Source organism: Ranitomeya variabilis, chromosome 1, assembly GCF_051348905.1.
Source record: "Ranitomeya variabilis isolate aRanVar5 chromosome 1, aRanVar5.hap1, whole genome shotgun sequence".
NCBI classification, from domain to species: Eukaryota; Metazoa; Chordata; class Amphibia; order Anura; family Dendrobatidae; genus Ranitomeya; species Ranitomeya variabilis.
This window is the reverse complement of record NC_135232.1, coordinates 606,015,036-606,038,577: the sequence shown is the minus strand read 5'-3', so window position 1 is coordinate 606,038,577 and position 23,542 is coordinate 606,015,036. Positions and strand designations below refer to the sequence as shown.

General features: G+C 46.1%; 1 protein-coding gene across 2 annotated transcripts in view; it reads left to right on the top strand.

Annotated features, from left to right (window-relative positions):
* LOC143770331 (uncharacterized) overlaps window positions 1–23,542 on the top strand; it is a 600,942-nt gene that overhangs the window by 223,451 nt on the left and 353,949 nt on the right. For both annotated transcript variants that reach the window (XM_077259855.1, XM_077259863.1), the window contains one exon: window positions 2,895–4,602. In XM_077259855.1, the coding sequence (XP_077115970.1) occupies window positions 2,895–4,602 (1,708 nt within the window). The remainder of the gene's footprint in view (window positions 1–2,894; window positions 4,603–23,542) is intronic.

Here is a 23,542-nt window from a genome sequence, read left to right as displayed (position 1 = left end):
GGCGCACCACGGTGCCCTTAGTCATAGGATCCTATGACTAAGGGCGCCATGGTGTGCCAGAAATGTGTCAGGCAGAAAGTCTCTTTCTCTCTTTTTTAAAATTGGTTTTTAAAATGTGCAAATAAAATTGAAATTTTACTCAAACTGGATGGACGTGCTGGAAACTCCCTTCCTTCTTCAACAGTTCACAGCTGTTTACTTAGCCTGTACTGATTAGTTTACAGGGAGACCCCCCAAAAAATGACATAGTATCTCCCTATAAATTCTAACCAGTAAAGGCTAAATAGACAGCTGTGAGCTTACAATAACACCCTGGGAAGGGGCCATGGAAATTAACCCCCCCTTCCATGCTAATAACATCAGCCCTCATCAACCCCAGAAATGGCGCGTCAATAAGATGTACCAAATCTGACGCTTAGCTTCCGCTCTTCCCACTTGCTCAGGGTTTGGCTTAATGTCAGCTCTATTATGGTTGCTGACATCGCTGAGGGGTTATTAATCGAGAGGTGTCTATAAGATGTGCCCATTACTAACCCTACAGTCATATCGTAAAAAATACACAGCAAGAATAAGGTCCTTTAATTGAAAGAAAGATACAGACTCCTTTAGTTGAAATAAACTCTCCCCACCCTCTTTTACCTATTTATTAGTGTCAAATTAAAAATAAAAAAACACCATATTCCTCACCTGTTCAACAATGATCCATTTGTCCCATACCGTAATCCATCTCTGCTACATCTGGATGCCTTTTGCTGAAAGGTGACATAATGTGATCGTTCAGTCTGACATCCAGGAGACACCGAGCTGAGCATCAGAATACAGCTTTAGTGACCTGCGGTGATGTCATTGAGGTTACCGCAGGTCACTGAAGCTGTGGTTCAGATGGGCAGCTCATTGTGAGCGGCCCAATCAACTGTGATGACCTCAATGAGATCACTGCTAGCACCGTGTGAAATTTCTCATTGTGCTAGTGGTGACGTCATGAAGGCTACCATAATTGATCGGCGCCTCACAGTGAACAACTGGCAGTGACTGGCGGTAACCTCTGTGATGTTACTGCTTGACACTGAAGCATCGTCCCAAGCTCAGCTCATTGTCATGTAATTCCCATGTAGCAGAGGTGAACTTCTTCGTGGGACAAATGGATTGTTGTCTGATAGGTGAGGTATATGGTGTTTTATTATTTTAATTTTCACAGTAATAAATGGGAAAATGAGGGTGGGGTGTGTTTATTTTAATTAAAGGACTTTATTCTTGCTTTGTCTTTTTACAATACGACTAATATAGTCAAGAGGTCCGGGGGTCAGATGCCAAGAGATCTCGTCATGTACTAAGGGAAAGACAGAGGCATAGTCAGTCATGATCTGAGGTCAGAATTCCAAGAAAATCGCAGATCAAGACAAATAGGATGGTCAGGATCAAGGTCTAAGGTCAGGCAGCAAAAGATCAAAGACAGAACACTGAAGAATGAGGCAATCTGAAGCAGACAGACATCTAGCCAGGCAATCAGAACAGGTAACACCTGCAGGAAACACAGCATACCCTGGCCCTGATTGGGCAACTGGACTGTCACTGACAACACTGACAACTCAGCACGCCCTTGCCCCAGATTGGATGGCTGAGCTGCCACTCACCACAATGCGTGGAGGAATCAGGACAGATTTCTGCAAAATTTTGAAGGAGCTGTTGGAAGTTTTGCTCATTTGTGAGGTCAGACCCTGATATTGGAGAAAAGCTCTGAGCTCACAACCTCCATTTTTGTTCATTGTTCATTCCAATGTTGTTGGATAGGGTTGAGGTTAGGACTCTGTTGCCAGTCATGTTCTTCTACCAATCCTTTATGGATCATGTGCACTGAGCGCCCTCATAAGCAATAGTTAATAGCCTACCCCAAACTGTACTCACAATACTGGAAGTCACAATTATCCACAATGTCTGTTACACCAGCCACACGCACACCTCCTATGCACCACCCTACTCACTGTGTGATTCACTCTACTCCAACCACTACCTGACCATCACTCTGAGCTGCCTGTTGCCTCTTTTCTGCTCTGCTGTAATGAGTTAAGGGGGGGCTCGTGGTACTATGCAGGCGTTTGTATCCAATCAGTCTGGCAGAGATCTGCTTCCCCGGCCTATCACTTGCCACCAGGAGAAATATCAGGCAACTCTACAAACCATTCTTCGAGTGAACTTAGGTTCTTAGTAGCTCTGTCTCTAGTTCCTGTATTAGCTTATTTCTGTTTTATCTCACCTGTTATCGACCCTGCTTTCTTGTTTATCCTGATAGCTCCATTCCTGACCTCGGCTACTAACTCTGAACCTGTGCTGCCTGCCTCAACCTCGGACCTTCTGATCACGCTTTTGTCTCACCCACTTATACCCTGTAATCGAGTCTCTGACCCTCTGATTGGCTGCCTTGGAATAGTACCTGATGTCTACCGGCAGTCCAGCCTATCCTCAGCATCAGAGGCTCTAGTGAATACCCGGTAGACACTTCGTCACATTCCTCCAGGGTAAGCCTGGTCCGTGGATCAGTGGGTCCACACCCACCAGCGTTACAATGCCTTATGCCGAAGGATTAAGATTTCCCTTCACTAGAACTAAAGGACTGAAGCCAACCCTTAATAGAAAACCCATAGCATTATCCTCCTCCACCAAACTGTACAGAGGGCACAATGCAATGAAGAGGAAAAATGTTAAAAAAGTCTAATAAATTCTACCAATTTTATTACGTTATTTGAGTCATGTTGCTAAATATGCTGATGTCTGAACCATTTTTGCATACTCACGTCTCTTGCATATCCTCCTTACTACTGATAGACTAAACATAAATGTGTTATTATAAATGCTGTGAACAATTTGTGTTATCTCTTTCCCTTGTTTTTCTATAGACGCTGAAAACTTTCACAAGAAACATTTACATGGAAAAACTGAAAAACTTAAAGAAAACAATCAACAACCATGGGAACAGGAAAGTTTTCTTTTTGCTACACGTTTCATAAGCCTTAGCATAATATCAACTCAACAATTTAGGGAATACTCTGAGAATGAGTTCCAACAGACCGGGATCAAACTTGAGGAATATTTAAAAAAGAAACATAATGTATTACAACACCTTTCCCCCAACAAGTTATTCCGCTGGTGCCACCGATCCAGAGTTGTGCCACATATGGTAATGGTGATTGGAGTGCCCGGTGTAGGGAAGACCACCCTGATGCAGAAGTTTGTCTATGACTGGGTGAGGGGTGATCTCTATCAAAGATTCTCCTTTGTCTTTTTCTTCAAATTCCAGGATTTCAATAGACTGGATAAAATTAGTTTGGAGAATCTGATCCTTCATCAGTACCCACATCTGGAGCAGCAGCTCGAGAACATCTTTCAAGATCCAGGGAAACTTCTCTTTATATTTGATGGCTTAGATAAAAGTCTTCATACAATGGATTTCACATCCCGTCACTTGTGCTCTAATCCTAAACAGCCTGAATATTGTGGTCAGATTGTCATTAGTTTGGTGAGAAAGTCTCTTCTAAATGGTTGTTCGGTTCTGATGACCAGTCGCCCAACCAGACTGGCATCTATAGATTCTAACGTTTTTCAGCGAACAGTAGAAATCATTGGATTTTTTCCAGAAGAACGACAGATGTACTTTCAAAATTTCTTCTCTAACCCTGAACTGGCAGAAAAGGCTTTTACGTACGTGAAGCAGAATGAGACGTTATACACGTTCTGTTACCTCCCGTCCTACTGCTGGATCATCTGTACACTATTATCCAAGAGCTTCCAACCCCCAAGTAGTGATCAACCCCCAAGTAGTGATCAGCCAGTGTCATTATTACCCAAAACTGCGACACAACTCTTTGCCATATTTATCTCCAACATCCTGTCCAATCACAGCCTGCACAAAAGTGACACTCAGAAGATCCTGCAGTCCGTCGGGTGGATGGCAGAACATGGAGTAATGAATTACAGGGCTATTTTTGATGAAGAAGATCTTAGTTATTTCCACGTGGACAAGAAGTCAAAGCTTTTATCAAGTTTTCTTATAGAATTGGATAAACCTGGGACCTATTCCTTCTTAAATCACACTGTGCAGGAATTCTTCTCTGCCTTGGTGCATTACATAGATTATTCTCCTGTGAAGTTACAGAAATCACTAGATAATGCAAAATCCAATTCTGATGGACGCGGTGAAATTTTTCTCCGGTTCCTGTGTGGTCTATCAGACAGCTCCACCAGATTATTACTAGCTGGATATCTGGACTCACAAGCAGCTCTGGCCTCCAGAGATGTCATCACTTGGATGAAGAACTTCATTCATGAGGAACAGAGACTGGGGATAAGTGAAGACAATCAGCAACGTCTTCTCAAGACATTTTTCTGTCTATTTGAAACAAGAAATAAGGCTCTAGTGCTGGAATCATTAATATTAGACAGTTTTGAACTTTCTTACTTTCATATGTCATCTCTAGACTGCACAGTGTTGGCATTTACCCTGGGAACCTGTACAGATTTAAAAGAATTCATTCTATCTGGATGTTCCTTGGACAATGAAGGATTAGAGATACTTGCATCAACATTACTTTTCCTGCAGAATCTGAGGTAAAATACTAATTGTGTCTACCTAACTTTCTAGAGTATTACAGGAGGTTATCCATAAAGTAACATTTATTATCTAACCACACTTGTTGGGATATTAACTCCTTTCGACCGCAGCCTATTTTTGTTTTTGTACATTATTTGTTTCCCCCAATTTCTTCTAAGAGCCATAACTTCTCTATTTTTTCACATTTTGACATAGTGGTATGAGAGTTTGTTTATTAGTGGGGAGAGCTGACATTTTTATTGATACTGTTTTGGGGTGAATATAATGTATTGATCATTTTTTTATTGCATTTTTTTTAGACCAAAACAATTCTAATCGGTTTTTGTTTTCCTTGATGCGATTTAGCATACCAATTCAAAAATTTTAATATTTTGATAGATCAGATTTTTGCGAATGCTATGATACTGAACAAGTTTTTTTTGCATTTGTTTTACTTTTAGAGAGAAACAGTCATGTTCCATGTGATCTACAGGCAGGATGTTATAGAGCAGGAGGAGCTAATCTAATGTTTTACACTTTAGTGGGAAAATTTTCAGTTAGGTCACATGCACACGTTGAGTATTTGGTGAGTTTTTTACCTCAGTATTTGTAAGCCAAAACCAGGAGTGGATAAAAAAAATGCAGAAGTAATGACGTGTTTCTATTTCAATTATACTTTTCCTCTGATTGTTCCACTCCTGATTTTGGCTTACAAATTCTGTTGTAAAATACTGACAAAATAATAAATATGTGAACATGACCTTAATCTTGCATTTTATTCATTCAAATCCCTACTGCTTGTATGTAGCATAAAAGTCCAGTGGGTGGTCCTAACTAGAGATGAGTGAACCTTTCAAGGTTCGGTTCGGATTTGCCAAACGGACATCAGTTCGCCGAACATACCCGAACCCATTAGATTCAATGGGAGGCAAAACCAAACTCAGACAAGACCATAAGGGGTAACAATAATCGTCCCAAACAGCTAAATTTAGGGGCAGGCACCAGGAAAAGTGTTATTAATTGACCCACAGTAGAAATAGCAAATGTCACAGTAGCAGTCAGCCATGAGCCATGCATGAGGTATCAGGGTCTGGCCCAGCATTTACAGCTTGGAATTGAAGTTTCAATGAGGACCCAGTGGTTAAGGGAGCAGTGTAAGCCTTCTTAGCTGGGAGACCTCACACCTCATGCAACACCTCCAATCTTTTTTCTTTTTTTATTCCACACAGATGGCACAAATATCAGTTCATACAGCATTATTGGTTGAAAAATGTAAGGAACGTAACACAGGTAGTTGACTGAAAGTAAATGCAGGCCTGCCTGTCTGGTATCCCTACTTACACAGGCAACCCACCAGATGGAGAGCGAGCTTGGAGTCTCCACATTTTAAAAAAGTAATTGTCGCACAGCACAAAAGTGGCATCAATTTCCACAGAGTAGAAACAGTATAATAGGTCTCTGACACATCTTCCAGCAGTTGCAACCTCAGGCATAGAAGACACTGCAAAGATGGCAATAATGCGAGATCAATTCATGACACTAAAAATGACACCTTCGCCTAGTCTGCCCAATCTGTGACTGGAGTGCAAAAGTCATCGGAGAACCATGGCATGTTCATTTTAATGAAAGTTAGGTGGTCAACACTTTGAGGGGACAGCAGGATGCGCCTATCCATCATATGTAGTCCGCAAGGACAGGGTCCTCTCCCCTCTGTACCAGTCTGTCATTGTAAATTTGTTTACTGTTAACGATATCTATAACCCTGTATGTAACCCCTTTTCACATGTACAGCACCATAGAATTAATGGTGCTATATAAATAATAATAATAATAATAATCCATCAGGACACCAGCAGCAGCGCTGAATAAGTGTTCTGAACGTTGGCTGCCGGGCGTGACAAAACCTTCAAGGCATGACATGTGAGCTCAGGCCACTGTTCCATTTTTGAAAACCAAAATGTAAAAAGGGTCCAAACTTCCCTGATGGCATTGATATTGAGCTCCAGATACTCTTGCACCATCCTCTCCAGTCGTTCACAATGTGACAGGCTTGCACTCTGCTCTGCTGATGCACGGGCTTGTCTAAAAAATGTGTTAAATGACTCACTGAAACTGCTTATGGTACTTAAACTGCTGCTGCTGCAAATGTTTTGGCAATGATGCCTTGATGTTCCCGGAGTTGGATTTCTACACCTGGGATACACACTGTGTGCCTCACTGCTGTTTTGGGGAAAAAACACTCTTAAGATTGTGTACAAGTGTATTTCGATACTCCAGCATAAACTGGCTAAATTTACTCTTGTACCATGGATCTAACAGAGTGTCAAGCCAGTAGTCAACACTATTTCTAACCCTAAGAATACAGGTATCTTGTTGAATATAGTGCAGCAAGAAGGCGTTCATGTGTCAGGCGCTTCCATGAAGTCTAAGTCCATGCTGTGTTGGTGGTGGGGTAGCACTCATGGTTGCTTCCTCTGTCCCCTCCCGCCAACCACGGACAACAAAGAGCGCATCATTGTCCTCTTCATCTCCTGACTTTTGTACATCCATCACCTTGTCCTTCTCAATTTGTTCCTCAGCTCCTGCATCTTCACTGACAGTTTGTTTGGTACCATGAGCCCCCCTTGATCGCTGTAAGTCACACTTCCAAGGCACCCGCCTGTGCACCGGCAGTTGGGACATTTGAGATATTGTTATCCCTTCCGCATCCTCCTCTGCTTCCAACTTTTCCTCTGGGACCATCACCTCCTCACGCATACTATTTAAAGTGTGCTCCAGCATATAGGTGACTGGAATAGTCATGCTGGTGACGGCATCGTCAGAGCTAACAATCTTAGTGGCCATTTCAAAACTATGCAGAATGTTCCTACAAATATCCAGAAGCAAATGCCAAGTATTTTTAAGAAAGTACAAAAAACTTTATTTAACAAATAATTACATAAAATTAAAAGACCAATGGGATACACAAATTGCAAAATAGTTCTGCAAAAACAGGAATAAGTATACCTAAGGTATGTTTAGTATCACCTTTAAACAAAGTAATATCCTCTACATGAGAGACATGAAGTGATAATGAAGAAATATAAGCAAAAAAAGTACACTGACAAGAAATATGTCCAAAATATCTATGCACTTCCCTAGTATGAATTTAGCCCTCTTTCCTCAGAAAAGGAAAGGGGGGGGGGGTATTAAACTATTTCCAAAGGATATATATGCACAGTTGGTGCTTGTAGGAGTCAACGTATATACAGTATACCCCTTGTAAAGTAATGTATCCAATGTTACCGGTCTGATATAGATTCTTTTTAGGGCCTAGTATTCAGTAGTGGAAATCCAGAAATAATTATGTATTAGACATCGAGTGTTATGTACCTAGATAAACACCAAATAGATAATAGTGCAAAAATCCAGTTGGAGAGATCACAATTGTAATGTTCACCAAGGATAAAGTAATAAGTATTCAGTCAAAACATGTTTCATTATCACAATTATTGCTCATAAAGTCGGTATACAGAGCAGCCTAATCCTCACTAAGGGAAGACCTCTGTAGCGATGCAAGTCGATTACCTGCAGTGTGCGATCGGTGGAAGTGAGCACAGAGTGACTGTGCTTTCTGCAGCAGCACATCCAGGCCAGGATAGTGGCAGAGAAATTGCTGTACCATCAGGTTGAGGACGTGAGCCATGCAAGGCACGTGTGTGAGGTTGCCATGGCATAGGGCCGCCACTAGGCTTGCACCGTTATCACACCTTCGCCTTTCCTGGCTCCAGATTTTGTGGAGACAGCCATTGCTCTAACTTCACCCATCCTACGTCATCATCACTATGTTCCCCATTGCGCTCCTGTGAAGGCATTCTTCTCTCTGCCCTGTCTAGGGCAAAGAAAAGTTTGGTAGTGTGCACGCATCAGCTTTACTGTCATTGTAGGAAGATGCCTCTCTCATGTCGGTTCTGGAACTATCGGGGCTGTCACCAGTGTTGCTGGGGGGAAAGCTTTCTGACCTGGACAGACCTTTGCACTCAACTGTAAGGGGCATGTCAGGGATAAAAGGGACAGTGCACGGGAAAGCGGGACACTTGGCGGTAAGACAGCGTGCAGCAGGAGAAGGTTGATTCACTCTGCATGGTGCGACGCGACAGTACAGGCCTGCACTGCAGCTCCCCAGTCGTTGCGCACATTGACTGTGAGGAATACATACTGTATTTGTGTGCCCACTCACCCCTGTCACTGGGAATGTGTCCCGCACCGTTCCGCTGACTGCTGCAAGTGCGCGGCCTACGTCTGACAAGGTGAATCATACAGAGCCGGGTAGCTTCATCCCCGCCTCTACCACTGAACTGAGACATATTCCGGCGAGACCACAGACTACTTCGCAGCATGGACGTCGTTGTGGTGACCCAGGGCCTTACTCTGGAGAGCCGGGATATGCCGCTTCCGTCAAGAGACAGTGCATCAACTTTCTTCAGGAACAGGCCAGAGACTTCACGCGTCACTTACGGCACCACCATGGGATTTCAAGCTTCCACAGCCCGGAAACCATCAGACAGATAAGTTTATCTGTTTCATAATCATTTGTTCTTACCCTGACACAATATGCAGTTTACTCCCCTCTTAACCCTTTCTCTCCCTGCGTGGAGTATTCCCTGTAATAAACCCTTTAACTCTTGCTCTGCCTCCTGCTCGTCACTGCATCCCGCGTTCCTGCAATTCTACGCTTGGAGTAGTTGGCAGGATGCAGTCTAACAGCACAGAGGCAGCAGACCAAGCAGTTGAGGTGAGCCCTAGGTCCTGTATCTCTCTGGGGGCTATGTTGAACACTCTCCCTAAGTTTACTGGGAGTAATACCATGTTATGGAGCTGGACTGAGCACATGAGGGGGATGATGAGAATGCATCCTATGACTCCTGCATTAGAGGCCGAGGTGGCCATGATGGCTATAGATGGCGAAGCCAGAGACCCAATCATGTTACGGCCCCCTAGGGAACGAGACGTAGGGGAGTTATGGATGTGCTTATTAAGCCATATGCAAAGGGAAGGGGAGACGGTCACTCAGTACATGAACGTTCTCCATTCATACTGCTATCATTAGAAAAGACGGCCTAGGCGTAGGACCGACTGACGTATTGTTGTGGGATCAGTTGGTGACAGGCTTGTGGGACGTGCTGACGAAGCAGGCTTTGTGGGAGCGCTTGCTGTTAAATCCTCGCATGATCTTTTATGAGATAGGAAGTGATGCACGCACATGTGAGCAAGAGCAGGGGGTGACAGTCCCTTTAGGGAAGGTCCAGAGCGGAGAGGTATCTGTAAACATGATCTGCGAACCACAATGGGTGGAAGAATTGCTGAAGGAAATCCAAGATATTCGGGGAGAGGTGGCTGAGGCAAAGAAGAAATCAGTAGGAACTTCGAATCCACCAGGGGACAGAGATGGGTCTGAACCTCGCTGCGAAAAAATGATGTTCCGTCAAGAGAGACCCCTCACCTGTTACAATTGTGGAGAAATGGGACATTTGGCTCAGGACTGCCCACAACATGGTAGATCCCTTCAATGTTGTCCGTTAAACTAGAGGGCTGCGAGCCTGGGGGACGCCAGCCGAAGCCTGAACATTCAAGAAGGAGCAACAGAAGTCCCACAAATCTAGTTTTTACATGCCCCCTCATCTCGGCCGAACTGGACAGTCGAGCAGTACGTTGTCTGGTGGATACTGGCTCACAGGTGACTACGATGCCTGAAACTTACTTCCGGCGACACTTTCCTGAAACAATTTGGTCTGAGTGGGGCCCAGTGATAAAACTGACAGCTGCCAATTACTTGCCCATCCTGGTCGCAGGGGTGGTCTGGATGCAAATAACCATTTGTGGTAAAGATCTGGGTCAGAAAGGAGTAGTGTTGACCAGTGGAGAAGCAGGTAATGGACTTGCCGTCACCCTGGGAATGAATGTGCTGAAGGAGTTCGGGAGTCTCCTTGTCAATGAGCCCTCCGATGTAACCCTGAAACAGTGGAGACCGCACACTTCCCACAGAAGAGTGTTCCAACAGTTAATCCACGTGGCTCAAGCTCAGGAATCCTCCAGTGGCGGAAGAATGTTGGGAAAGGTGATTGTCCCAGCCTCTGCTAAACTCGTTTTGCCACCAAGGTAGACCATGCTTACCCTGCCTGTACCGGCTTGTACCCCGTTAGAAGGGGTTGAGATCCAGATCAAACCAGCTACTACAGAACAACTACCCCCAAGACTCCTTGTGGCGCGAACGCCAATGTATGTGACGGAACGGTCCCAGTACGCTGTGTAAATTTGGGAGGAGGTAACATCACGCTAACTCCCTGAAGTGAAGTGGTTCAAATTATGGGCATGCCGGAAGAAGTGATACCACCTCAGGCCGTGCAGTTGACAGTGAAGCAGGGAGACCCTTGGACCGTGGCTGTGGATATGTGACACCCCAGGAATCCGGTTGTCACAGTGGTATTGCCTTCCTCGCGGGAAGAGTGATGCCATGCCTGGAAGCAAGAAAGATCCCCTTAACAGGTAACACTTACATGCAACACTTTTCTGACTCCAGGCCAGAAGGGAGAGCTCTAGACCCAGTTTTAGGGTAGCTTCCCTATATATATTCTGCCTGGAGGAGGAGTTAGAGGAGATTGTAGGAGACAGTGAGGGGAGAAGGAGCAAAGGAGGAGAGAGATACTGGGAGTGGAGCTGTGAGTGAGCTCACCCCCAGGATTGAATGCAGAAACCGAAGGCCGGAAGTCCGAAGTTGTGCGGGAACTGTATTTCCCACAGCAGAAACAGGCAGGCAGGAGATTTCAAGTCTGCTGGCCACAATTACACCTGAAGGCACAGCAGCAGATTAGAGCCCGGAGTCACCACGCGAGAGGGACACCTGTAAAAAGGCTCGAGTTGCTTGCCATGCGGGTAGTGTCCACGTGAAAGGACAGATTGAGGAAGGACCTTGTGCAGAGCCTCAGGCAGCAAGGGACTGAGAATACAGCGCTATTGGGATTCTGAATTGCTTCCAGGCTGCCCAGATACCAAAGATCACCTGTAATCTGTACCTGAACTTCACCAGTAAAAAGTAAAGAGACTGCAACCTTGTGTCCTCCAATTCTTTCCTGCACTTCACCATCTATCATCCTTACCAACTGCACTGGGAGCCCTGCTGACTAAGATCTACCTGTGGGGAGCTACACCACCTCTGCTGCAATACCATCATCCCCAGTGGACCCCTTTAACCCCTTTACCCCCAAGGTTGGTTTGCACGTTAATGACCGAGCCAATTTTTACAATTCTGACCACTGTCCCTTTATGAGGTTATAACTCTGGAACGCTTCAATGGATCCCAGTGATTCTGACATTGTTTTCTCGTGACATATTGTACTTGATGATAGAGGTAAAATTTCTTTGATATTACCTGCGTTTATTTCTGAAAAAAATGGAAATTTAGCGAAAATTTTGAAAATGTCGCAATTTTCAAACTTTGAATTTTTATGCCCTTAAATCACAGAATTATGTCACACAAAAAACTTTTCCCACATGTCTAATTTACATCAGCACAAGTTTGGAACCAAATTTTTTTTGTTAGAGAGTTATAAGGGTTAAAATTTAACCAGTGATTTCTCATTTTTCCAACAAAATTTACAAAACCATTTTTTAGGGACCACCTCACATTTGAAGTCACTTTGAGGGGTCTATATGGTAGAAAAAAAAACCAAAAGTGACACCATTCTAAAAACTGCACCCCTGAAGGTACTCAAAACCACATTCAAGAAGTTTATCAACTCAGGTGTTTCACAGGAGCAGAAGCACCGTGGAAGGAAAAAATGAACATTTTACTTTTTAGTCACAAAAATGATATTTCAGCAACAATTTTTTTATTTTCCCAAGGGTAAAATAAGAAAATGGACCTCAAAAGTTGTTGTCCAATTTGTCCTGAGTCCACTGATATCCTGAATGTGGGGGGAACCACTATTTGGGCGTACGGCAGGGCTCGGAAGGAAAGGAGCACCATTTGACTTTTTCAAGCTAAATTTGGCTGGAATTGAGATCGGACGCCATGTCGCGTTTGCAGAGCCCCTGATGTGTCTAAACAGTGGAAACCCCCACAAGTGACCCCATTTTGGAAACTAGACCCCATAAGGAACTTATCTAGATGTGTGGTGAGCACTTTGAACCCCCAAGTGCTTCCCAGAAGTTTATAACACCCAGGCGTGAAAATAAAAAATCCTATTTTTTCTATAAACATGATGGTTTAGTCCCCAATTTTTTATTTTTCCAAGGGTAACAGGAGAAATTGGACCCCAAAAGTTGTTGTCCAATTTGTCCTGAGCATGCTGATATCCCATATGTGGGGGGGAAATACTGTTTGGGCGCACGACAAGGCTCAGAAGGAAAGGAGCGCCGTTTGACTTTTTCAAGCTAAATTTGGCTGGAATTGAGATCGGACGCCATGTCGCGTTTGCAGAGCCCCTGATGCACCTAAACAGTGGAAACCCCAAGTGACCCCATTTTGGAAACTAGACCCCTTAAGGAACTTATCTAGATGTGTGTTGAGCACTTTTATCCCCCAAGTGCTTCACAGAAGTTTATAAGGCCCGGGCGTGAAAATAAAAAATCTTATTTTTTCCACAAACATGATTGTTTAGTCCCCAATTTTTTATTTTCACAAGGGTAACAGAAGAATTTGGACCACAAAAGTTGTAGTCCAATGTGTCCTGAGTACGCCGATACCCCATATGTCGGGGGGAACCACTGTTTGGGTGCACAGCAGGGCTCAGAAGGGAAGGAGCGCCATTTGACTTTTTCAAGCTAAAATTAGCTGGAATTGAGATTGGACGCTATGTCGCGTTTGGTGAGCCCCTGATGTGCCTAAACAGTGGAAACCCCCCACAAGTGACCCCATTTTGGAAACTAGACCCCCTAAGGAACTTATTTAGATGTGTGGTGAGCACTTTTGTCCCCCAAGTGCTTCACAGAAGTTTATAACGCCCGGGCGTGAAAATAAAAAATCCTATTTATTCCACAAACATGATGGTTTAGTCCCCAATTTTTAATGTTCCCAAGGGTATCAGGAGAAATTGGACATCAAAAGTTGTTGTCCAAATTGTCCTGATTACGATGGTACGCCATATGTGGGTAAAAACTGTTTAGGCACACGTTGGGGCTCGAAAGGGAAGTAGTGACGTTTTGGAATGCAGACTTTGATGAAATGGTCTGAGGTCATAATGTTCCGTTTACAGAGCCCCTGATGTGCCTAAACAGTAAAAAAAAAACACAAGTGACATCATTTTGGAACCTAGACCCCTAAGGAACTTATCTAGATGTGCCCCCTTTTTGGAACTAATGTACGGTTTCCTGTGAAGTAAATTAGTAGTGCATGTAGGTGTGGTACAATTTGAAGCAATCCTTCATACACAGGCCAGGTTTTTCGGGACAGGTGTCGCATTGATAAATGGTGTCCTTGTTTATTCCCCTTTTGTAACACACTCGGCACCTTTTTTGCGGCTTACCTTTTCTTCCAGTTGGCGGGACCACCCCCGGAAAATGCTGGCCTGGTACGATACGAGCACCTTCAGTTCCAGAAGTACTGGGGCCTTCTCCTTCAGGAGTGCCAAATATCAGGGCCTTAACCACTACCTCCTGGAACTGAAGGTATGACGTATCGGTGTGGCGTGCACATCGTGACAGCAGGAAAGCGTTGAGCATTGCCATTTGTACAATGTGTACGGCCAGCTTTTTGTACCACACCTTGGCCTTTCTCAAAGCACTGTGCGGTTGGAGGAGTTGATCAGAGAGATCAACGCCCCCCATGCTTTTGTTGTACCCCAGTACACAGTCCAGTTTGCAGACCTGTGTGGAGGTACCCCGTACAGTGCTGAGGGCGCTGCCATCACCGTGTATGGTGGTCAAGAGAAGGACATCCCTCTTGTCCTTGTACTTGACCACCAGCAGGTGGTCGCTACATTGGGCTTTGCTCTCACCTTTTCTGAGCATCTGCCCAAGAGGGATGCCTCTCTGATTTTTGCGGACAGTACAGCAGGCTGCGGTACCTCGCGCAGAGAGGGATTTGTAGAGTGGGATGCTGGTATAAAAATCATCGGTATAGAGGTGATAACCTTTATCCAGCAGTGGGTGCACCAAATCCCACACAATCTTCCCACTCACTCCCAGGACAGGAGGACACTCAGGGGGTTCAATCCTGGTGTCCTTCCCTTCATACACTCTAAACCTGTGGATGTACCCTGAGGTACTCTCACACAGCTTGTAGAGTTTGATTCCGTACCTGGCCCTCTTGTTGGGCAGGTATTGACGGAATCCGAGCCGCCCCTTAAAATGGACCAAGGACTCATCCACGCAGATGTCCCTTTTGGGCACATACACTTCAGAAAACTTTTTGTTGAAGTGTTCGATGACCGGCCGAACTTTGAACAGACGGTCAAAGTTGGGGTCATCTCATGCGGGACACTGTGCATTATCGGAATAATGCAGGAACTTATGGATGGCCCCAAAATGCTTCCGAACCATGACCATTCGGAACACTGGAGTGTTATATAAAATATCTACACTCCAATATTGCCGAATTTCTGGCTTCTTCACGATCCCCATGTGGAGGACCAGGCCCCAAAACTGCATCATTTCAACTGCATCTACAGGAGACCAGTTGGAAAATGATGAACCAGGGTTTTGCTTCAAAAATTGACGAGCATACAAATTAGTTTGCTCCACCATGAGGTTAATAAAATCCTCAGAGAAAAAGACTTTGAAAAAGTCTGTTTCTGTGAGGCCATATATAATAAAACCTGGCACTCAACTCTTTAAACTGGAAATATATTTATTATCAGCAACAAAAAACGTTTCGGTCCCAAACCGGACCTTCATCAGTTACTGAAAGTGCAAATCAAACAATATACAAAAATATGAAATAGTGTACAGAAAACAGACAAATTGAAATAAACAAAGTATATACAAAGTGGGACATCCAGTATATATAAGATATGGCAAAATAGCTATTCAGATAATACAAAAAACATTCAGAACCGTCCAATACTGGCACAATGCTAACTAAGGTGGTGAATGGCTTTATATATTGAAAGTGAGAGGATAGTTACATACCGTGCTATGAGGGATATATGGGAGAAACGTGCCCGTATGAGCTGATGATAATTAATTTTCTGAAAATAGAGGTTTGAATATATAAGTGATAGGCCAAGAGGTGTAATGATAGAGAAGGAGCAGGACGTACCCATAAGGAAGTAGATTGCTAGCCTATGTAGAGCTGTATGGACAAAAAACCTACTGGGTATAAGATGTAGAATAGGTTAGGTAAAAGACATCGGTATATGTGACCGGTGAGTGTAAAAGGTTACCTTGCCGTATGGGAATAGCGTGGCTGACGCGGTGTCCACCGCTAGTCTGCCATTGACGCTGGTGATGTGCTTTATATACATGCTGTCCTAGAGCGCCTGTGTATGCAGCGCCCCAGAGTCCTGGTCGTTGCAGTACTGTGGCTCCGCCACTATGGGGAGCCATGGTGCGTTCGATGGCACTGAAGGAGTTCATCTGACCAGGTATCACAGACACCAATACATTTCACAGCCGGGCCTCCGGGGGGAGCTAAGGGTGCTATTCATTAGGCCACTCCCCACCATAGTGGGTAAACTGGGGGTCAGGCAGGAAGTTAGATCAGAAAGCTGACTGGATTGAACGAAGCAACACCTTGTGGCAGAGGGTGTTGTGGAGGAAGAGACAGTAGGGTCTCTGTCAGGGGTGGGATCCTGACAGAGGCTTGGCATTGAAAAGAACGTAACGGGTCCGCGCCAGCTCCGGGAAGCGGCGGGACCCAAGAAAGGACTAGAAGCGAGATAGATTGTGCTGAGTGAGAAACGAGATCAAGCAATAGGAGAATTCCAGTAGGGGTCGTGCTGTAAGACCGGAGCAACACCCTACTGAGGCGCATTACCGGTGGCCGGAACGCCGAGGGAGTATTATAACATTCAGCTTCAAGCAATACTCTAAACAGCGGCAGGACAGTCAGTTTAAGGCGGGCTGTCTAACACACATCACCTATGAAGTCTTGGGAGGCAATTGCGGGAGAGGGGCGTCTCTAGGGTCCCGGAAGAACTCCAGGCCTACCCGACAAACGGGTGCCGTTCTAACCGTAACATCAGGGAGGGACAGACGATTAGAAGAACATCATTTAATCGAGTTGTGAGGGAACTTAAGAAACAGACACAACAGTTGTGGGGTACTTTCCGTAAGCACAGCAGGGGAGGACTACAACACATAGCGCTAAGAAGGAAGGCACCGATTTCCACCTGTGAAGTGAACTCTGGAGGTGCCATTGGACCGGCCGGACTTGCGCAGCCTGGTGTACCGTATTCTGGACTGAGGACTCAGAGATCTCCAGTAAAGAGGTAAAGAGACTGCAACCTGGTGTCCTCGTTATTTACCGCGACCTGCACCCCACAACTGCACCGTTACAACACGACTTATTGCACCGGACGTCCCCCACTGACAGACAGGGCCACGGACCGGGTCTAGCCACCGTGACAACCCCAGGACTGAGACCTAGAGGCCCGGCTCCGGGTACCCCTCGGCCCTGCGGCGGTGTGGGGGCGCTCCAAAACTTGGCGTCACGAACAGGATCTACTTAAGCCTGAAGAATCAGGTCATGTGTGCCTTGGAACTGTGATTTATTGTGCTTGGACTGTACTTTATTGCAAAGACTGTGGATTGTCACTTGCCGCCAAAAGTTCGCGCCAAAACCGCTGCCATTGCAGCGCTGAGGAGAAGAGAAGGGGCGTGGAGTAGGCGTAGACAAGCTGGAGAGCGCGAAAGATAATGGCCGCCCAGTCTAAGTATTTCTGTGTCCTGCGGACGTGTCCGTCAACAGCTGAGGTCCGCCTCCTGATCCTGTTTGGAGGGTGGAGACCATGGAGACGGGGCCGCCCACGAAAGAGACCGCGGGAAGAAGACATTGGAGAGGAGATAAAGATGGCGACACCAGAAGCACCGCATGGGGATGGTCGAACTCCGAGAGAGGCTGGACAGCCTGGTGTGGCTCGGGATACGCCGCCGCTGCGGGAGCTGACCCTTACGGAGCCAACGATGGGCCGACCCCCCAGGCCGCCGTCGGAAGAGTGCACGGCCGCAGCCGAGGCCCGGCAGATCGCTGCTCGCTTGGAGGCCGATGCTCGAGTGACTGCTCGGCTGGGCCAGCCCACGGAGGTCTGCTTGTCTCCAGTGTCCCTTGATCCTCTCAACCCGGTCGCGGCTGGAAGTGCGCCGCTGACACCAAGCTTGAAGCTCATGCCTGAAGTCGAACACCTGCGGCACATGATGGCTGCATGGCGAGCCCGGCCACAACCGGTACCCCAGGTAGACTTACTCACTGTTGCGGAGCTCCCCTTGTCCCACTGGGGTGTAGTGGTCTCCTTTAACCCCCAATATGGACGCGGGGTTATCCAGGAGATCGGGGAGCCGCTACAAGTCCACGTGGACCGAGAAGAGGTGGAGCCTTGCAGTGGAAGATTTGATCGTGACCTGGAGCCGGGTGATGCCGTCACTTATACCAGGTGGAGGAGAGCAACCAGCGAAGCGGGCTGGATGGCGCGGGGCGTCCAGCGGTGCGTCGCGCTTCAGGCCGCCGCTGCAACTCCCGAAGAGAAACCTTCCACCGATAAGACAACAGAACCTGATCCTGGGGAGCAGCGAGGGACCCGGACCTACCATGCACCGTGGGGGCGTGCCGGATCCTCAGTAAAAAGAACATCCCGGCGGGGGATCCTGTCGTTGTTGGGGCGGGACCCGATCCTTGAACCAGCCGGACGACCCGTTGGTCTGGTGAGGCCCGGGAGGAAACCACCTTCCTCCCCGAAGAATGAGTAAGCATGGCTGCTTTGAAAATGTATATAGTTCTTCGTTTAACTGTTTGTTCCTGTTTTGCTGCTAAACCCGTCCAGGGTTAACAATTTATGGATCCCTTAGTTGACCCGGGATCCTTATTGTTTGTTTTTCTACAGTTTTGCATGAGTTTTACAAACTGAGAAATCATGAACAGTGCATGATCCAAACTTTCTTGTAAATAGTTTGCACCTTATTAAAGGCGCTTCCTACTGGTTTTATTTAAAGACTCTTTGCGAAGATACCATTCTGGAACCTTTGCTGAACAAAGACTGGTAGGCTGAGAAGACGAGCTACCTCAGAAAGACTTGATCCTCTTTTAAAGGGGATGTCCAACAGCGTACTTACGAGAGATACTGTTTTAAGAACAGTAATGCCATGGTAATGTTGGAATGAGAAAAGTTGTATGTGTTTTAACTAGTTAAACGTGAAGAAATACTGATGATGATGCTCTGGAAGAAATGTAACTGTTTTGCATATAGGAAAGTTATGTGTGTTCAATTTGTTTAAAATGTGAAACCTAGATAATGTTCTTTGAAAAAGAAAGATGCAGAAAGCCCGTAGGGGCAGATTTAGAGTTCTGCTTAAGTGAAAGTAAGAAAGTAATAATGAAGGTGAGGATAGAAGGTAAACCCTGAGTCCCCATAGAAAGTTAATAATGTGTGACTAAGGACAGAAAGTGAACCCGTAGGGGTTAGTGAGTGAGTCCTAATAGGAGCCAAGTAGAGCCGGCTCCATGTTCTCTAATTGAAAGGAATGTTATGTCTATACCATGTATAGTAGAGAAAGGCAGTAGGCCCTGGCTGAACGGGGCGGTCCTGTAAAAGAAAGGAGAGGCAGTAGGTCTGGTGCCATAGGGACAGGCGGTCCTGCAGGTTCAAAGTAGGAGAATGAAAAGTTAACTTGCCCTGTAATGTGATTATGGGAAGGCCTTTAGTGAGCTAGGAGTGTATGTTCCTTGAAGGCAATGTTAAATTATTGTTCATTAAATTGCACTTAGTAGAATACCCGGTTGGGTAATGAGAGTTAATTGTAGCCTGTTGCTATGATATTTAATTATGTTTGTAACGTTAAAGTGTCCTCACCTCCCATAAAGGGAAGCCTGTTCAAGTATACTTATTGTTTTGCACTCAACAAAATTGTATGTCTTTTTGCTAACCTGTATTGTTGTTTTCTTCCCAGTCCCGGAGTACTGTGTTTAACCAGGGGGGAGTGCAGCGCCCCAGAGTCCTGGTCGTTGCAGTACTGTGGCTCCGCCACTATGGGGAGCCATGGTGCGTTCGATGGCACTGAAGGAGTTCATCTGACCAGGTATCACAGACACCAATACATTTCACAGCCGGGCCTCCGGGGGGAGCTAAGGGTGCTATTCATTAGGCCACTCCCCACCATAGTGGGTAAACTGGGGGTCAGGCAGGAAGTTAGATCAGAAAGCTGACTGGATTGAACGAAGCAACACCTTGTGGCAGAGGGTGTTGTGGAGGAAGAGACAGTAGGGTCTCTGTCAGGGGTGGGATCCTGACAGAGGCTTGGCATTGAAAAGAACGTAACGGGTCCGCGCCAGCTCCGGGAAGCGGCGGGACCCAAGAAAGGACTAGAAGCGAGATAGATTGTGCTGAGTGAGAAACGAGATCAAGCAATAGGAGAATTCCAGTAGGGGTCGTGCTGTAAGACCGGAGCAACACCCTACTGAGGCGCATTACCGGTGGCCGGAACGCCGAGGGAGTATTATAACATTCAGCTTCAAGCAATACTCTAAACAGCGGCAGGACAGTCAGTTTAAGGCGGGCTGTCTAACACACATCACCTATGAAGTCTTGGGAGGCAATTGCGGGAGAGGGGCGTCTCTAGGGTCCCGGAAGAACTCCAGGCCTACCCGACAAACGGGTGCCGTTCTAACCGTAACATCAGGGAGGGACGGACGATTAGAAGAACATCATTTAATCGAGTTGTGAGGGAACTTAAGAAACAGACACAACAGTTGTGGGGTACTTTCCGTAAGCACAGCAGGGGAGGACTACAACACATAGCGCTAAGAAGGAAGGCACCGATTTCCACCTGTGAAGTGAACTCTGGAGGTGCCATTGGACCGGCCGGACTTGCGCAGCCTGGTGTACTGTATTCTGGACTGAGGACTCAGAGATCTCCAGTAAAGAGGTAAAGAGACTGCAACCTGGTGTCCTCGTTATTTACCGCGACCTGCACCCCACAACTGCACCGTTACAACACGACTTATTGCACCGGACGTCCCCCACTGACAGACAGGGCCACGGACCGGGTCTAGCCACCGTGACAACCCCAGGACTGAGACCTAGAGGCCCGGCTCCGGGTACCCCTCGGCCCTGCGGCGGTGTGGGGGCGCTCCATGTACCGCTAACCGGAAGTAGGCGTGTCCGGCGCGCAGTGATGTCAGCTGGGGCCAGGAACGACATAACCAGCATGGTGGTGCGTTCCAAGGGGCTGCGTTTGCGTGTCACACTGAGGGGCGTGGCTAATAGGAGGAACGACATAACCAACATGGTGGTGCGTTCCAAGGGGCTGCGTTTGCGTGTCACACTGAGGGGCGTGGCTAATAGAAGGAGGAACGACATAACCAACATGGTTGTGCGTTCCAAGGGGCTGCGTTTGCGTGTCACACTGAGGGGCGTGGCTAATAGAAGGAGGAACGACATAACCAACATGGTGGTGCGTTCCAAGGAGCGCTTGCGTGTCACACTCAGGGGCCTGCCTAGAAGGAGGCTGTGCTCCCTAACACAGAGCGGCGATGTGCCAAGTGTGGTAGCACATTGCCAGGAGTAGTATTCACTATGTGCCTGGTCCTAAATGGGTATAAATGTTAAGTGGCACGTTAGAGCAGTGAGCTATATGGAGAAATGCACTAGAGGAACGGTGATTGGTACATAGTGTATGTATATACATGTAAGCTCACGCTTATATACACATGTATACATACATGTATACATATATATGTACACACAAGCACGTCGGTGCGGAACCCTAAGGATGAGAAAAATTGCAGGGAGGCAACAATACATTCATTACGCTGAATCAGTGCAGGTGGATAGAGGGTGAGCCGTCAGGTTATAGTGAGTGCCAAGTAGGAGGGTTCTGGATCCAAAGGTCAATACAGGCGATTCTAAAACAACAGAAAATAAAGTAATTAGCACATAATAATGCAAAAGAGGCAAAGCAGATAGATATTGAGATTAAATACTGATTTAAATAAAGGCCAGCAAGTCATAATCCCTGTTTAACCCTTTCGGTGATAGGGTTTCAAGGGTATGTATCCAGAACGCTTCCCGTTTTCTTAGGAGCGCAATCCTGTCACCTCCTCGTCGTTGTGGTGGGGTTGAATCAATAACCTGGTATTTCAGCTGTGAAATGGTGTGACCGTGGGTGGAAAAATAATGAGGTACTGGCAAAAGTAGGTTATTGCAGCGGATAGTAGATTTATGTTTGGATATTCTATCTCGCACAGGTTGTGTGGTTTCCCCAACGTATAGCAAGCCGCATGGGCATTTAATGAGGTAGATGACAAATGACGATTCACATGTGTAGTAGTTTTTAATCTGAAAGCTTTTACCTGTGTGTGGATGTTGGAAAGTGCTACCCTTTTGTACATTTCCACACTGGGCACAATGTAGACATGGAAATGTCCCCATTTTGGGATGTGACAGGAATCTTGATTTTTTTGTTGTCTGTGAGGGACCGAAATCCGCCCTGACCAGAGTGTCCCTGAGGTTCTGTGGCCTTTTAAAACATGGAAGGAAAGGGAGTTTGAACTCTGGAACCATGGGGTATGCTGTGGAGAGTAAGGGCCAATGTTTTCTGATGTGTTTGTGGAGAATGGAGGTGAACGGGTGGTAAACATGTACAAAAGGGACTCGTTTACCCTGATCCTCACTCCGGATACGGGGAGGAGGGTTTTGTTGTTCTTCTAAAACTCGTTCGGGGTAGCCACGTCGGTTGAACTTGGCAGTCATTTCCTGTAAGCGTTTGTCCCGTAACTCCTGGTCAGAGACAATGCGGTGTACGCGTTGGTATTGTGATCTGGGGATACAGCGTTTGACTGCTGGTGGATGAAAACTATCGTAATGCAAAATGCTATTACGATCAGTGGGTTTGATATGAAGGTCCGTGGTTAAATGACCCTCTTTGTCCTTCAGAACAACAGTGTCCAGAAAACTTACGGAACTGGTGTCATGGGTTATGGTAAACCTTATACCTGGCCATGCTCCATTCAAAAACATGAAGAACGATTCCAGGGATTCCAACGTGCCACCCCACAAGCAAAATATGTCATCTATATAGCGTGTCCAGTAGAGGACGTTGGAGATGAATAAAGGATGTTTATAGATGACAGATTCTTCGAAGTGTGCCATATAGGCGTTAGCATACGGGGGCGCAACGTTGGAACCCATGGCGGTCCCACGTATCTGGAGAAAAAACTGATCCTGAAAGAGAAAATGGTTATTGTACAGAATCAAGGAGAGAAGATCCACACATAAATTTATCTGATTGGAATCCAGGCCGACAAATGTCAATAAGTGGTGGACTGAGTTAATACGCTCTATGTGGGGAATCGAGGTGTATAAGTCCTTCACATCCATAGTAGCTAGGATGGTCTGAGGTGGTATGGTACCCATAGATTGAATTTTATTCAAAAATGCCCCTGTATCCAGAAGAAAGGATGGAGTGTTCCGAATAATGGGCGTAAGGATCTTCTCTAAAAAGATTGATAGAGGGGACAAAATGGATTCGGTGGATGCCACTATCGGTCTACCCGGGGGATTTTGTAAGTTTTTGTGGATCTTGGGTAGAATGTAGAAAACCGGTATAACCGGATTACTTTTGGTCAAGAATTCAACGGTTTTGGAGTCAAGAATCCCCAATGCGGAATATTTTTGTAATGTGGCCTGTATTTTGATTTGGATATCACCCGTGGGATTCCTACTAAGTTTAGTATATATCGACTCATCCTGTAACTGACGTGCAACTTCAGACAGGTACATGGATTTATCCATGACCACCAAGGCGCCCCCTTTATCAGCTGGCTTGATT